Source organism: Bos indicus, chromosome 15 (genome assembly GCF_029378745.1).
Source record: "Bos indicus isolate NIAB-ARS_2022 breed Sahiwal x Tharparkar chromosome 15, NIAB-ARS_B.indTharparkar_mat_pri_1.0, whole genome shotgun sequence".
Taxonomy (NCBI): Eukaryota; Metazoa; Chordata; class Mammalia; order Artiodactyla; family Bovidae; genus Bos; species Bos indicus.
The window spans coordinates 76898580-76910910 of record NC_091774.1 but is presented as its reverse complement, the minus strand read 5'-3'; the positions used below and the strand labels follow the sequence as shown (position 1 = coordinate 76910910).

At 59.6% G+C, this 12331-nt stretch overlaps 1 protein-coding gene across 10 annotated transcripts in view; it reads left to right on the top strand.

Annotated features, from left to right (window-relative positions):
* Positions 1-9279, top strand: part of AMBRA1 (autophagy and beclin 1 regulator 1) — a 172747-nt gene extending 163468 nt beyond the window's left edge. For all 10 annotated transcript variants that reach the window (XM_019975040.2, XM_019975039.2, XM_070767645.1 and 7 more), the window contains 3 exons: positions 86-178; positions 1433-1626; positions 7707-9279. In XM_019975040.2, coding sequence (XP_019830599.2) covers positions 86-178; positions 1433-1626; positions 7707-8197 — 778 coding nt within the window. In that variant the 3' untranslated portion in view covers positions 8198-9279. The remainder of the gene's footprint in view (positions 1-85; positions 179-1432; positions 1627-7706) is intronic.
* The last annotated feature ends 3052 nt before the right edge of the window (positions 9280-12331 follow it).

Sequence of the window (12331 nt, the reverse complement as noted above, 5' to 3'; positions counted from 1 at the left end):
GGAGAGAGGAAGGAAGGAAAGGGAGCAAGGGGTTCTGGCCATTCTCTAACGCCTTCCACTCTGTCTCCTCCCAAATGATTTCCAGGGCCTCAAACTCTGGTGTTGAGTACTACTGGGACCAGCTGAACGAGACGGTCTTCACTGTTCACTCCAGCAGCCGAAGCAGCGAGAGGCCTGGGTGAGTTTGTGAAGGAGGCGGCCCGCCGTCCCTCCCGCTCCAGTGGGGTCCAGAGCGGTGCCCTCGGACCTGGCCTGGGGGCTCCATGGGTATCCCTTCTCAACAAGATCAGCTCCCTTTTGCTCGGCTTCACACTTTGAGCTTTGGTACAAGGTTTCGTTCAAGAAAAGTGTTTCATGGCTAAGAAACAGAATAGAACCTCTGCCCTCTGAGTCTTGACTGAAGACCAGCTAGGACCCCATCCAGCCCCTCAGTCCTGGCTGTGGTGTCTAGGGGGAGCCTCAGTGAAGAGAGAGGTCTGGAGAGGGATGTCCTCACTAGGAGATTGCTCACGGGCAGCCTCCCTCGTGACCCAGGCCTCGGGGACCAAGCTGCCCAGAGCTGCAGCCCAGGGACAAACCCTCCCCAGGGGCCACTTAGTAGGAACCTGGTGCTGGTCCTCCCATCATTTAATTCATTAATGGAGACAGAATCATCCTGAGAAAACAAAGCTCTGGGTCAGCGATAAAGCCAGAGCAGTCACTGCTCCCTCGAGGAAGTGCCGGGCACAGTCCCCAGAAACAGCTCCAGACAGGAGGGGTTGGTGCCCGTCCTGAACAACATCATGGGCTCCCTCCGCTGCCACCCCTTGCTGTGCTGAGGGTCCATGCCCAGGAAATGCCCAAGGAAGGGGAGGTTAGCTTCGGGCCTGGGCCTCACGCATCGGCAGCTGGTGCGCCCTGCTTCTTAGGGTCTGTTTTCAGAAGGCCGTAAAGGAAGATCCTTTATAGCCTCAGTAGGAGTCCTATTGAGTCCTATGTAGTGGAAGTTCCAAGAATTTAAACTGGAATCTTGTCAGCGTGTAGTTAGAAGGAAGGAAAAGCTAAAGAGAGAGGGCCACTTCTGGCTGCTCACCCTTGGACCCATGGCTTCTAGCCACTCAGCTGGTGGCTCTCTGAATGTTGAGTAAGTGTCTTTTAAGATCAGCCATCTCTGTACCCCCAGAAAGGCCCTCACGGTTTGAGTGACTGGACCAGCTGTCTTTGCAAAAGATGGATGGTTCTCCCACCTCCTTTTCACTATCCCAGGACATGGACTGAACTGAAGGAGAAGGACATGTACAAGTTAACTGGCAGCAGGAGGCCACTGTGGGAGTGGGCCTCAGCCTGCAGGCCCTGGTCCGGGCTGTGCCGAGCTCGGGCGCAGAGCAGGCAGGGCTCTGTGGGGCCGCTGTCCCCAGCCCTGCCTGACTTCCATCCGCCTTTCTGTCGCTAGAACCAGCAGAGCCACGTGGAGGACAGACAGAGACATGGGCCTGATGAATGCCATCGGCCTGCAGCCCCGGAATCCCACCACATCGGTAACGTCTCAGGGCACCCAAACTCTGGCCCTGCAGCTGCAAAATGCGGAGACCCAGACGGAGCGGGAGATACAGGAGCCGGGGGTGGCGGCTTCAGGTCCTGGTGAAGGTAGGAGCCGTGTAATACTAGAGGGGGAATGAGCCAGGGAGGAGGGAGGCTGGTGGTGAGGACCATTCTCGCCACTCCCTGAGGCTCCTGCCCCATGCGGACCGATGGGGCTGGGAGCGCACCACAGCCACCAGGGCAGGCACCCCTCCCATGGCACCTCCTTGGGCAGAAGTATCACTTCCCTGATCTGGGCCACCAATTGCAGCCTCCCGGCCACTCTTAGAGCTTGGGCCAGCCCCCACCAGGGACCCTAATCTCCTTATCCTCTAAAACTTGGAGGGCTCAGAGAGTCACCTGGTCAGAAAAGGCAAGAGGGACACCCTGCTGCAAGCTCACATGCCAGACAGCTGCCAGGGCAACCCCCCACCCTCCCCACCCAGGGTAGGTGTCTCCCCTCTCCAGGCCAGCCAAGTCGGGAGGCCCTTACACACACGCATCCTTCACAGCCATTGGGGCTGCAACCTGGCTCACCATCAGCCCCTTCCTCTCACCTATGGCAGGCGTGGCTGGGCCGTGACTCTGTGCTGGCCTCACACTGCTAAGAACCAATTAGCACCTCCCTGCGTAGCGCTCAGCGCTCGGGCCCCCTTCGGAGTGTGTTGGCAGCTCTGTTAAATAGGCTGTTCTCACCTGGTCACTCTCTTTGCCCCCTGCCCCAGCCCCTGGCTGCTCCCAGCTCCAGATGCGGCAGCCTCCAGACAGCCCCGTCTTCTCTAGGTCTGTGGTAAGCCACCTGCTCAGGAGAGACCAGGAGAAGACAGGTGTACTTCAGGCAGAGGAGCAGATCTGCCTGTGTGCCCTCAGGGCATAGCCTGTATGCTGCAGCCCTGCCCTGGGCACTGTCCCGTGGCTGCCGCGAGCTGCCACGTCTTACAGCCACACCCCCTTTCGGTCTGTGCCCCGGCCGCTTCCTCCATCTGCTGGGTAGAAACCCCCGGTGTGGGCAGAGCGGCCCGAGCCTCTCCGAGGAGGAGAGCGCGTGAGTGCCTCCCGCCAGCCCCAGACAGAGTCCTGGTCTGGGTGGCCCCTGTGCCACGATCGCGTGGCCCCTTCCTGTCCTCCCGGCGTCAGCTGCTGCAGGTGCCGAGACAGACAGGCCTTGGTGCTTCCCTGAGGAGCTGCAGTCTAGAGCAGAGGCAGGCACCCAGCAGGTAGTGACTTCTCGTGGTTAGAACCTCTGTGCTGCAGAGGAGGGGGAGCCACAACCTGGCTGTGGGGCTCGGGGAGGACTCCTGGAGGAGGCGACCTTCCAGGATGAGGAGAAAACACCAGGCAAAGTGGGGTGCAGAGGAGAACAGGCACTGCTCACGGAGGGGCGGCAGCTGCAAGGGCGCCAAGCTCAAAACCACTAGTCTGCACCAAGGACCGCTGCGGGCTCTTGTCTGTGGCCGGTCAGCGCGCTGAGAACTGAGGCTGCACGCGTGGCGAGGGCGGGTTATAGGGAGCTGGTTCGGGAGGGAGGCCTTCGCCCCGAAGGTCAAGAGCAGCAGAGAAGAGGGGCATCCTCCTGTGTTTGCACCTGCCAAGAACGCCTTGATTATTTCCTCAATCCCATCAGCTTTTCTCTGACCTCTAGTCAATTATGATTGTGAGTGCCTTTCTTCATGTTTGAGGGTGGGGAGGATGGGCTGGCAGGAGGCAAGAGAGTCTCTTTTCCAGTTTCAGAAGCCAGAACTTCATTCTGTTCCAGTGTCCTCCCCGCAAAGCAGAGCGGTTGGTGGAGGGCAAGCCCTTCAGAGGGGCAGTCGGGAGGGGAGCTGTGGCCGAGTAGCTCAGATAGCTCACTGCATCTCTGTGGCCTAGCGACCTTTGCCTGGAGCTCTGGACCTCTGGACCTCTGGCTCTGAAAGGGACAATGTCATAGTCCCTTGCAGAAACCCATGCCTAGAAAAAAGGGGAGCAGATGCATCTTCTCTGCTGGGGCCAGGAGCCTTGTCCTGGGGTGCTTCATCCCTGACTGCCATCCGCTGCTGCCTCTCTGGTAGGGGAAGCAGGAGTCAGGAGTCTCCTCGGGCTCAGACTTCCTCCCTGGTCTGCTTTTTCCATCTAACAGGCAAGCACAGCAGCTTTCTCTCTCTCTCTCACACTCACACACACACACACATCTCCCCTCCCCTCCTCTCCCCCCCACCCCCACCCCCAGTCAGCAAACTAGTGGCCACGTCTGCAGAAGCACGTGGAAGAAACCGCTCATCAAGCTGGTTAACGCTTCTTCTGGGCCCCGTGGGGATATCCCGTGCACGCCTCCACATGCCAGGGGCCCAGGCACCTTAGGGTGGGCAGCTGACTCCACTTGCAGCAGTTGCCATTCTGTGGCCCCTCGCTGAGCCCTTTCCCATTGGCTAGCACTGAAGGGTTCTTAGCTACTCCTCATCTTCATGTTGGATAGGAATTTTATTAAAATCCATGCAGTTCTGTCTAGGACTTCCCGGAGGAGCCCTCCATGGGGGGGAGTTGGCAGGTGTTGACTTTTTTTGCTGGTCCAGCTTTAAAGCTTCCCTGCCCTGTCACTCCAAAAGCTAGGGGAGGCATCCCTGGGCTCTGTGCTTGCTCCTAGCACTGCCACCGTGCCTGCCTGGCATGCAGTGGGCCCTCCGCAAGTGTGGAACAAATGAAATGAGCCGGGGCGGGGCCCTGTCCCCCAGCTTGGCTGTGCCGCACTGTTCGGGGAGCCCACGGCTCTGCCTCTGACCACTGGGAAAGGTTGTCTGGACCTTTCTGTTGTCTGGGGAAGACGATAGTATGGCTGTAGGACCCTGGTCCGTGGATCAGGGAAGGCAACCGTGAGGGTGAGGGACAGGGTGCCCCAGAGGCCAGGACGGGCAGCTCCTGCCCTGACACAGCCTGGCCCTCCTCTTCCGGGCGGGGAAGCCCCAGAACCGGCCACCACGGGGAGTTCCTGACGCCACCCTGGCCTCTGCATCCAGAATATACCTTGCCAAGGAAACGATCTTCTGTCAACACAAAATCAGTCTCCCATTTTTCAAAGACAAAAAGAAATGCTTCTGCTGCAGGGAAGGTGACAGCAAACCTAAGTCCTGTGGCCGCCCGGCTTCCGGAGCTAGCCTGGATCCCTGACCGCAGCTGCCACCCCGCAGGCCCCAGGGTGTTCTCCTCTGGAGGAACGTGCTGGCGGCCCACCGTGGCTGTCAGCCTTGGCTCAGAGCTCCCAAGCGGGAGGCCCAGCTCACAGCTCTGGCTGAAGCTCCCTGCACCCAGCCCTGAGGAAACCGTTAGTGTGTATGTTTTAAACACTTCTATCCAATCTTAATTATTGAGTACTTTTAGTACTAGTGTTGAATTAGGCACCAGGAATCCAGAGGGAATCAGATTCAGAGATGAAGCCACGCCTCTTCTCTCACACCTGAAGTCCAGAAAGGAGACAGACGTGTAAGTGCGCCCGCAGAGCAGGGGCAACACGTGGCCAGTTTTGGAGGTTCCCTGAAGGCTGGAATGCCTGTAGGTTGTCTGGGAGCCCTGGAGTCACCCACACAGTCATTTAACAGGTAGACTTCAAGTGCGAGCCCAAAGGGGATCAGAACGCAGTCTGAGGCCATCAGGGACCCGGAGCCGAGAAGGGAGAGACTCTGTTGTGGAGAGGTGCGGGCCCTGCGGGGCTCAGAGCAGAGGCAGCCATGCTCAGCAGGACCCGGGGCAGGGGCGGGGGTTGCCCTTGAGAACAAGTGGCCTTGGGCCACTGAGCAGCAGGCCAGTGTGTAACGGGGAGGACCTCCACGGTGTGTGTGGGCAGGGGTCTGCACACCCATGGTGGTGCTGAGTCTGGGGGTGGGGGAAGAGGGGTGGTCAGGGAAAGAGCTGGGACCCCACCGGAAGGCCCGTGAGCATGACAGTGAGCGTCCTCACCACTTTGAGGACTCGGGATTGCTGTGTTTTGAAGAGTATGGACTTGGCCAGAACCCAGTGGCTCCAAGCAGAATTAGGACAGCAGTAGTAGCTGCCTGGAGGCTGGGTGGAAGGGGAGAGAAGCCCACAGACCCGTTCGGACAAACAGTCGCAGCTGCAGTGACAGGCGGCTGGGACCGCAGGTACCGGTGCAGCGGGAACAGACAGAAGGGCCCAGAGTCAGGTGCCCACAGCTGTGCTGGGGCCTAACTGTGACAGCTCCCTGAGGGTCCCAAGCAGCCCTGCCCGGCCCCCAGAGTGAGGTACGGGAAAAGAGCAGTGTTCAGTGGGCACGGCGCCCAGCCAGGGAGCCCCAATGCCAGCAGGCCGTGGGCCAGCCCGCTGCACACCCCTGACCAGGCTGGGGAGCCTCAGTACATGGAGCGCTTGGAAAACCGTAGGGGTGGCAGTGAGCGCAGGGGTCCCCCGGGCCCTCCCCCTGCAGCCCTTTCGGCTCACAGAGTAGACGCTTTGCTGGCAGTGAGGCCCTGGGTGCCCTTTCCTCCCACTCCTTACCCGCCGCTGGACGGCTTTTCCCATGAGCTGCCTAAGGGGGAAGCGCCTAAAGGCAGCTGTCTTGAGGGGTTGGAGGTGGGAGGGTAGAATTTACCAGAAAATCTGGAGAAAAGCAAAAGCTTCGGCGGAGCCCCTGCTTGGCGCTGGGGAGTGCTGTCTCCCCGAGGATGGAGCACCAGCACACGCCTCCACGCACAACCGAGGACGGAGGGGCCTACTGGGACGTCGGCACAGCTGGGTTGCCAGACGGTGCCTGGACGCCCAGCTCTGACCAGGCAAGCAGGGACAAGGCGCTGGACGGTGCGGCAGCAGAGAAAGTCTTGCAGAGATAGCAACTGACAACAGATAGCGCCAAAAGTTCAAAACTCACCATCAGAGCCGCCCAAACTGCAGAGTCCCCAGGTGGCCATCAGATCGCCAAAGGACACAAGCCTGTCCATAGTTTGGTGGAGCGGCCCTGGCAGTCTGAGAGCCTTGATCATAGCTGCCCACGGGCTTAGACCACTTAACAGCCCAGTGAGGGCTGAGCACAAGCGAGCAGCCCAAGCTAGAGAAAGGCCCTCGGGTAGGGCTCTTCCTGCAGAGCCCGGGTTCCTGACGACAGCCACCACGGGGCACCCGCTGTGGGCCAGGTGCTTATCGGGCATCATCTCATTCCCTCCACCTGGCACTGTGCAGGCTGGATGTTTCCATCCCTCTTTTGCAAGTCAGAAAACTGAGGAATGTGGGTGGCGAGGGGTTTATCCACGGTCACACAGCTAAGTGAATGGCAGGACCGAGATCTTAGCCAGTGTCCTCTGCCCCCTACAAGGAGATGCTCAGGCCCTTGGGGAAAGAGCAGGACCTTCTGTGTCCCTCAAGGTGCAGACTGAAACGTCAGGCCGAGGCAGTGGCTGCCTCCAGGGAAACATGAGGGTATCAGATATCCAGCCCCGCAAGAAGAGTACGAGGGGAATAACGTGGGACAATAAGAGGAGACAGAATGTCTTTGAAGGAACCCTTGAAAATCATCTTCCTCGTGTGCTTTTAGAAAGTGACATAAACAGAACGATGAAGAGAGAGAACCCAGCTCTGAAAAGGTCCGGAGCAGAGCGTTTGTCTCCTAGCCACACCCTGTGCAGTGCCCTCGCTTTCTGAACACCGGGCGTGGACCCTTTCCCAGGCCCAGGTCTACTAGGCTGTGTGCGACAGGGAGGGGCAGACACCACCAGTTCTCTGGGCCGCCTCCATGGGATGCAAGACCAGCCTACCTCTGGTGTCCAAGGGGTTAAAGGCAGACTCCCAGCTTCAGGTCCAGGCCCACTCTTAACCTGCTGAGCAGTATCAGCCCCCTAGGCTGAAGTGTAAATTAGGATTGTTTGGGGCTCTTATCTGGCTTCCAAGTCCCTGGCTTGATTTTTTTTTTTTTCCCTTTTGACTGCACTGTGCAGCATGTGGGATCTTCGTTCCCAGACCGGGGATGGAACCCGTACCCCTGCTGCATTGGAAGCAGAGAGCCTTAATCCTTGAAATCCACTTGGTTGATTCCTGAACCCAGGGGCTGGCCACTGCCCTGTTTCTGCCTGTAGCTAGAATCCGCCCGCTCCTCCTAGCACTGGCCTGCCTGACTCAGAGGCCCAGGCCAGCAGCTGATTCCCTCCCTTCTGCCTTTTACCTTCCAGGGGAGGGCTCGGACTACGGGGCCAGCGGGGAAGACGCGCTCAGCAGGATCCAGCGGCTGATGGCTGAAGGGGGCATGACGGCCGTGGTACAGCGGGAGCAGAGCACCACCATGGCCTCCATGGGCGGCTTCGGAAACAATATCATTGTCAGCCACCGCATTCACCGCAGCTCCCAGACGGGCACGGAGCCGGGGGCCGCGCACGCCCCCTCGCCGCAGCCCTCCACCTCTCGGGAACTGCTCCCGGAAGCCGGGCAGCTGACAGAGCGAGGCTTGAGCCCCCGGACAGCCTCCTGGGAGCAGCCCGCTACCCCTGGGCGGGAGCCCGCCCTGCCCTCCTCCTCCCCCGCCCCTCCTCCCGCTCACCTCCCCAGCACCGAGGGACCAACCCCGCCGCGCTGCGACCTGACCAACAGCAACCACCTTCCTGACGGCGGGGGCAGCGGCAGGGGGGAGGCGGCGGGCCCCAGCGGGGAGCCACGGGACAGGTAGAGACAGGCGTGCCCTGGTGCCTCCCCGTGAACCGCTGAGCAGAAACCGGACCTCACAGCTGACTGGGAACTGAGCGCGCAGAAGAGCCGCGGGCTGCATCAGGGAACAGGAGCGCGAGGGTGGGGGTCAGGAGGGCGTCCATCCGGGGCAGCAGGGAGTGAGGCGGTGCAAGGGGCCAGGCTTGCCTCCGGGGACTAGACCCTTCCAGGATCTGGGGCCCAGGGGAGTCACAGACTGCCGTGCTCACTGCGAGTGGAGGAGGAGGTGGGTATCCCTGCCACGTACCCCCCGCCCCTTCTAGAACCAAGGCTCAAGGGACTCAGCCCTGGGCAGAGACCCCCCAGGAGGGTGAACAGTCTTCCAGATTTTGGCCCGACCATCCTGGCCAGTGGCCAGTGGAGCAACTTCTCCCTGTTCACCTTGCAGGCAGAGCCACTAGGAGCCCTCAAGCAGGAGGAGCAGCCCGGCCCCCAGAAACCACCTCCGTCTCTGAGCCTTCCAGAGCTTCAGCCTCTTGATCATCTTCCCCCACAGAGACCACAGTCAGGAGTCAGGCCTGGCTCCCAGATCCTGAGCACAGGGACTTCCACACTCACCGGTGGGGGACATCCATGGAGTGGAGGGGGCAGCCTGCTTGCCCAAGACAGGATGGAGTCAAGGGACAGTGGGCAGGTCCTCGCTCAGGAGTCGGGGGTGTAGGCTGGCCAGCCCCCAGGGCTTGTCCACCAAGCTCCTCCTTCCCCACCACCCCAAGGCCCTCAGAGCAGCACCTGTGGGTGTCAGTGTTAGCTGAGCCTAGGCCAAAGCCAGCCCAAGGCTGGGGGAGGGGTGAGACTCCGGGTCAGAATGTGAGGTCTTGGTCTGTGATTTAAGGTGTTGCATGTGGAATCTTGAACTGTACGTGTAGTTTCTAGTGGAGAAATCAAGGCTCTGATTATTTTGTTTTTAGTATGAAAAATGTGATTACTTTTCTGTTTGTAACTCATCATAGAAACATTGTGGTGGGAGGAGAGGGGATGGTCTGACTGCTAATGAGGGAAACACCAAAGATCTACATCATTAAAATGATGACATGCCCCTCACCGGTCTCCTCTCTGTTTGTTTCCACGGCGGCTGGAGGGAGGGGGTAGCGGTGGGCGTGGGGGCTGTGGAGCTGAGCCGCCCCGGTTCTGAGCACTGCCTCCGGTGCTGCTGTCCTCGGCAGGGAGCCCCGTGATGCCTCAGCAGAAGCCACTCAGGTAAGGGCTGCCACCTCTGCTTCATGCTGCGTCTGTGTCCCGCCACTGCCTGCTTCCAGGGGCCTGCTGAGGTTTGGGGCACCCTTGACGGTAACAGGTGGGTAAGAATGGTGGGAGGTCACTCATCTTGGTTGCTTCCTACTCAGGATGATGGGTCTGGAGAGAAGAGATCACTGACCAAAAAGCTGGCTCCCCTGCAGTCCTGAAAAGCACGTGTCATGGGTGTCTGGGGTGGCCAGCAGGGAGCTGGGCCTCACCTACAGGTACCCCCCCCCCCCCAACCAAGATGCCATGTGCTGGGGGCTTGGGTTTCCCTTTGCTTTGTGTCAGGGCAGTGGCCCAGGGGTCTGCTGTGGCCATGGGTCTTGGCCATTGAGTTTTAAACCAATTAGCGGAAGGATTCTTGTCCCCTGTCTCACAGTGGGGACGTGGAGATCAGAGCCACCCCCAGGGCTTTTTGCAGCAACAAGTACTTCTCAAGGAACTTTTGTGTGTTCAACTTTCTCCCAGACACTGTGGGGCATACAGAAGTCTGCTCTGCCCCAGCAGAGAGAGAACCACAAGATTAAAGCAAATAATATGAAACCATGTGAAGAATTATATGGTGAGGAGCACTAGAATTTTATTTAAAGTATTATTACTATAGCATGCTCTGGACCGAGAGGTGAGGTGAGATTTGAGCTGCACGTTAAGGGATGGAAGGAAAAGGGCGCCCCCTGCAGTGCCTGCCCTCCACCCAGTCCTCCCCTCAGAGGGAGGAAGAATTTCATGGTCTGAGTGGGGGCTCTGAATTTGTTGATTGTAGAACGTGTGCTGAGGATTCAGTGTTTATCATCTCAGACCTTACCTTAAACTCTCTGTGGTGGATACACCCAGACCACACAGCTCACTGGTGGAGCCAGGGTCTGAACCCAGATGGGACCCTGATGTGCTCTGTTACTTTGGGGGAAAGGGGGTATGAAGAGGCCTTGTGGATGAAGTGACCTAAATTCAGTCCTACCTAGGCTTGCCTCTGTCCTTACTGGCCAAGCATGAACCCAGCCCCTACCTGTTGGAGGCCCCTGTCAACAGCTCCTATCCCCACACCATCCCCTTTCCTTAGAAAGCCCTTGTGTGCATAGGTAGAGCCTCCATGGGCCCCCTTGCTTATCATGATAAGGCTGCAGGGTCAGTGGGGCGGAGCTCAGCAATCACAACTGGAGATGAGGCAACAGGTTCCCAGCAGTTCTGTGGACCCAAGATGGATTTCCCTCATGGCTCAGTTGGTGAAGAATCCACCTGCAATGCAGGAGACCTAGGTTCAATCCCTGGGTTGGGAAGATCCCCTGAAGGAGGGAAAGGCTACCCACTCCAGTATCCTGGCCTGGAGAATTCCATGGACTGAATAGTCCATGGGGTCACCAAGACTCGGACGTGACTGAGCGACTTTCAATATGCCTGTGCACCCAGCTGGATCAAAGATAGAGAGTAAAGACTAAACCAAGTCCCCTGGTTCCTGGCTCTGCTCTCCACAGTTCACGTGGGATCTGGAATTGGGGGATGCACCAAGGCCCTACCTACCCCACCATAGGCATTTTGGAAAAACGTGAGCAGCTTTGCCCAACAGCTTCTGGAGGAATTCAAGGGAGTTGTTGGAGGAGACTTTTCTAGTTTCTGCGGCCTCCAGTGGCCTTGTTTCCTCATCTGACAGTTCATCCCAACCTGCATGTGTGTACAAACACACGCTTTCACCCTCAAAGAAGGACCACCCTCTCCAGGGCCCTAGGAGGGACATGGAAAAGGGAAACCAGTGCAGACAGCCATCTAATTGTCACATGAACCAACCAAGGCTGTTTCCTCTTCTGTGAGGTGGGGGCAAGAACATCAGGGCCTTTCCCACCCTTTGGTTATGGGAATCATGGGATACCAGATCGTTCAGGTAAAAGACGATGGCTTGCTTCTCACTTTCGCCCAGGCCGCCAGCTGCAGCCCTCGGGTTCACACAGAGGGCTCCACACGAAGAGCACCACGGGGCCGGCTCCTGCCTGAGTTTCCGCCCCTTTTCTGGCAGCTCCTGCTGCCTCCTCCGCTGCGGTACGCCCTCCACCTCCCCGCGCCCAGCACACAGCCCCCCGCCCAACCCGTGGAGGAGGGGCGGGACTTGAATTGTTTTTTCAAGCAAAGAAACCATCCGTCTTAAGGTTTAATCGGATGTTCGCGCTCAGAGAGTTTGGGGTGACAAGCCCCGGGGCCCGGGCATTGTGGTGGGGCGGGGGGGTGGGGGGGGGGAGGAGGGGCGAGTCGGACCTTGGCCGGCCGCAGGAAGGGCGGTCTCGGGGGAGGCAGGAACGCTGGTCCCCGCAGGCGGAGCGGAGCCGCCGAGGTCAGCGCAGAGGTGGCGCTCTCCGAGGTGCTGAAGCCTCCCAGCGCTCATCCCTCGAGCGCCCCAACAGGCCCTCCCGCTCCGGGGTAGGCAAGGCCCCGAGCCCCAGGGCTTCGGCCCGCGCGGTTCCCGGACACCTCAAGAGACCAGCAGTTCTCTCCCTCGAGGGTCTCGTTCCGGGTTCCACCCCAGGTGACCTTGGGCACTCGGATTTCCCTCACAGGCATCGGAGAGCTTGCCCTCCAGGCCGGATGGGCGCCGCGTCCCGTCCCCGGGGCTGGAGAAAGGCCGCGCACCCGCTCCCCGGCTTGGAGCGCGGGAGCAGGGAGCCGGGCGGCAAGAATGGGGGTCGGGCGGGGTTGCGTGAGATAAGCCAGCTCCTCTCTCCCTAGGGACTGTCGCCTAGCTTCTCTCTCCAGCGCCTTTCCAGGCCCCGACGGCGCCCCCTCTTCCCTGGCTGCCTGGCGGCCGATACTCCGTCTCGAGGCTCGAAACAGTCGGCCCTCGGCTCTTTGCCCCGACGGAACCCACCCA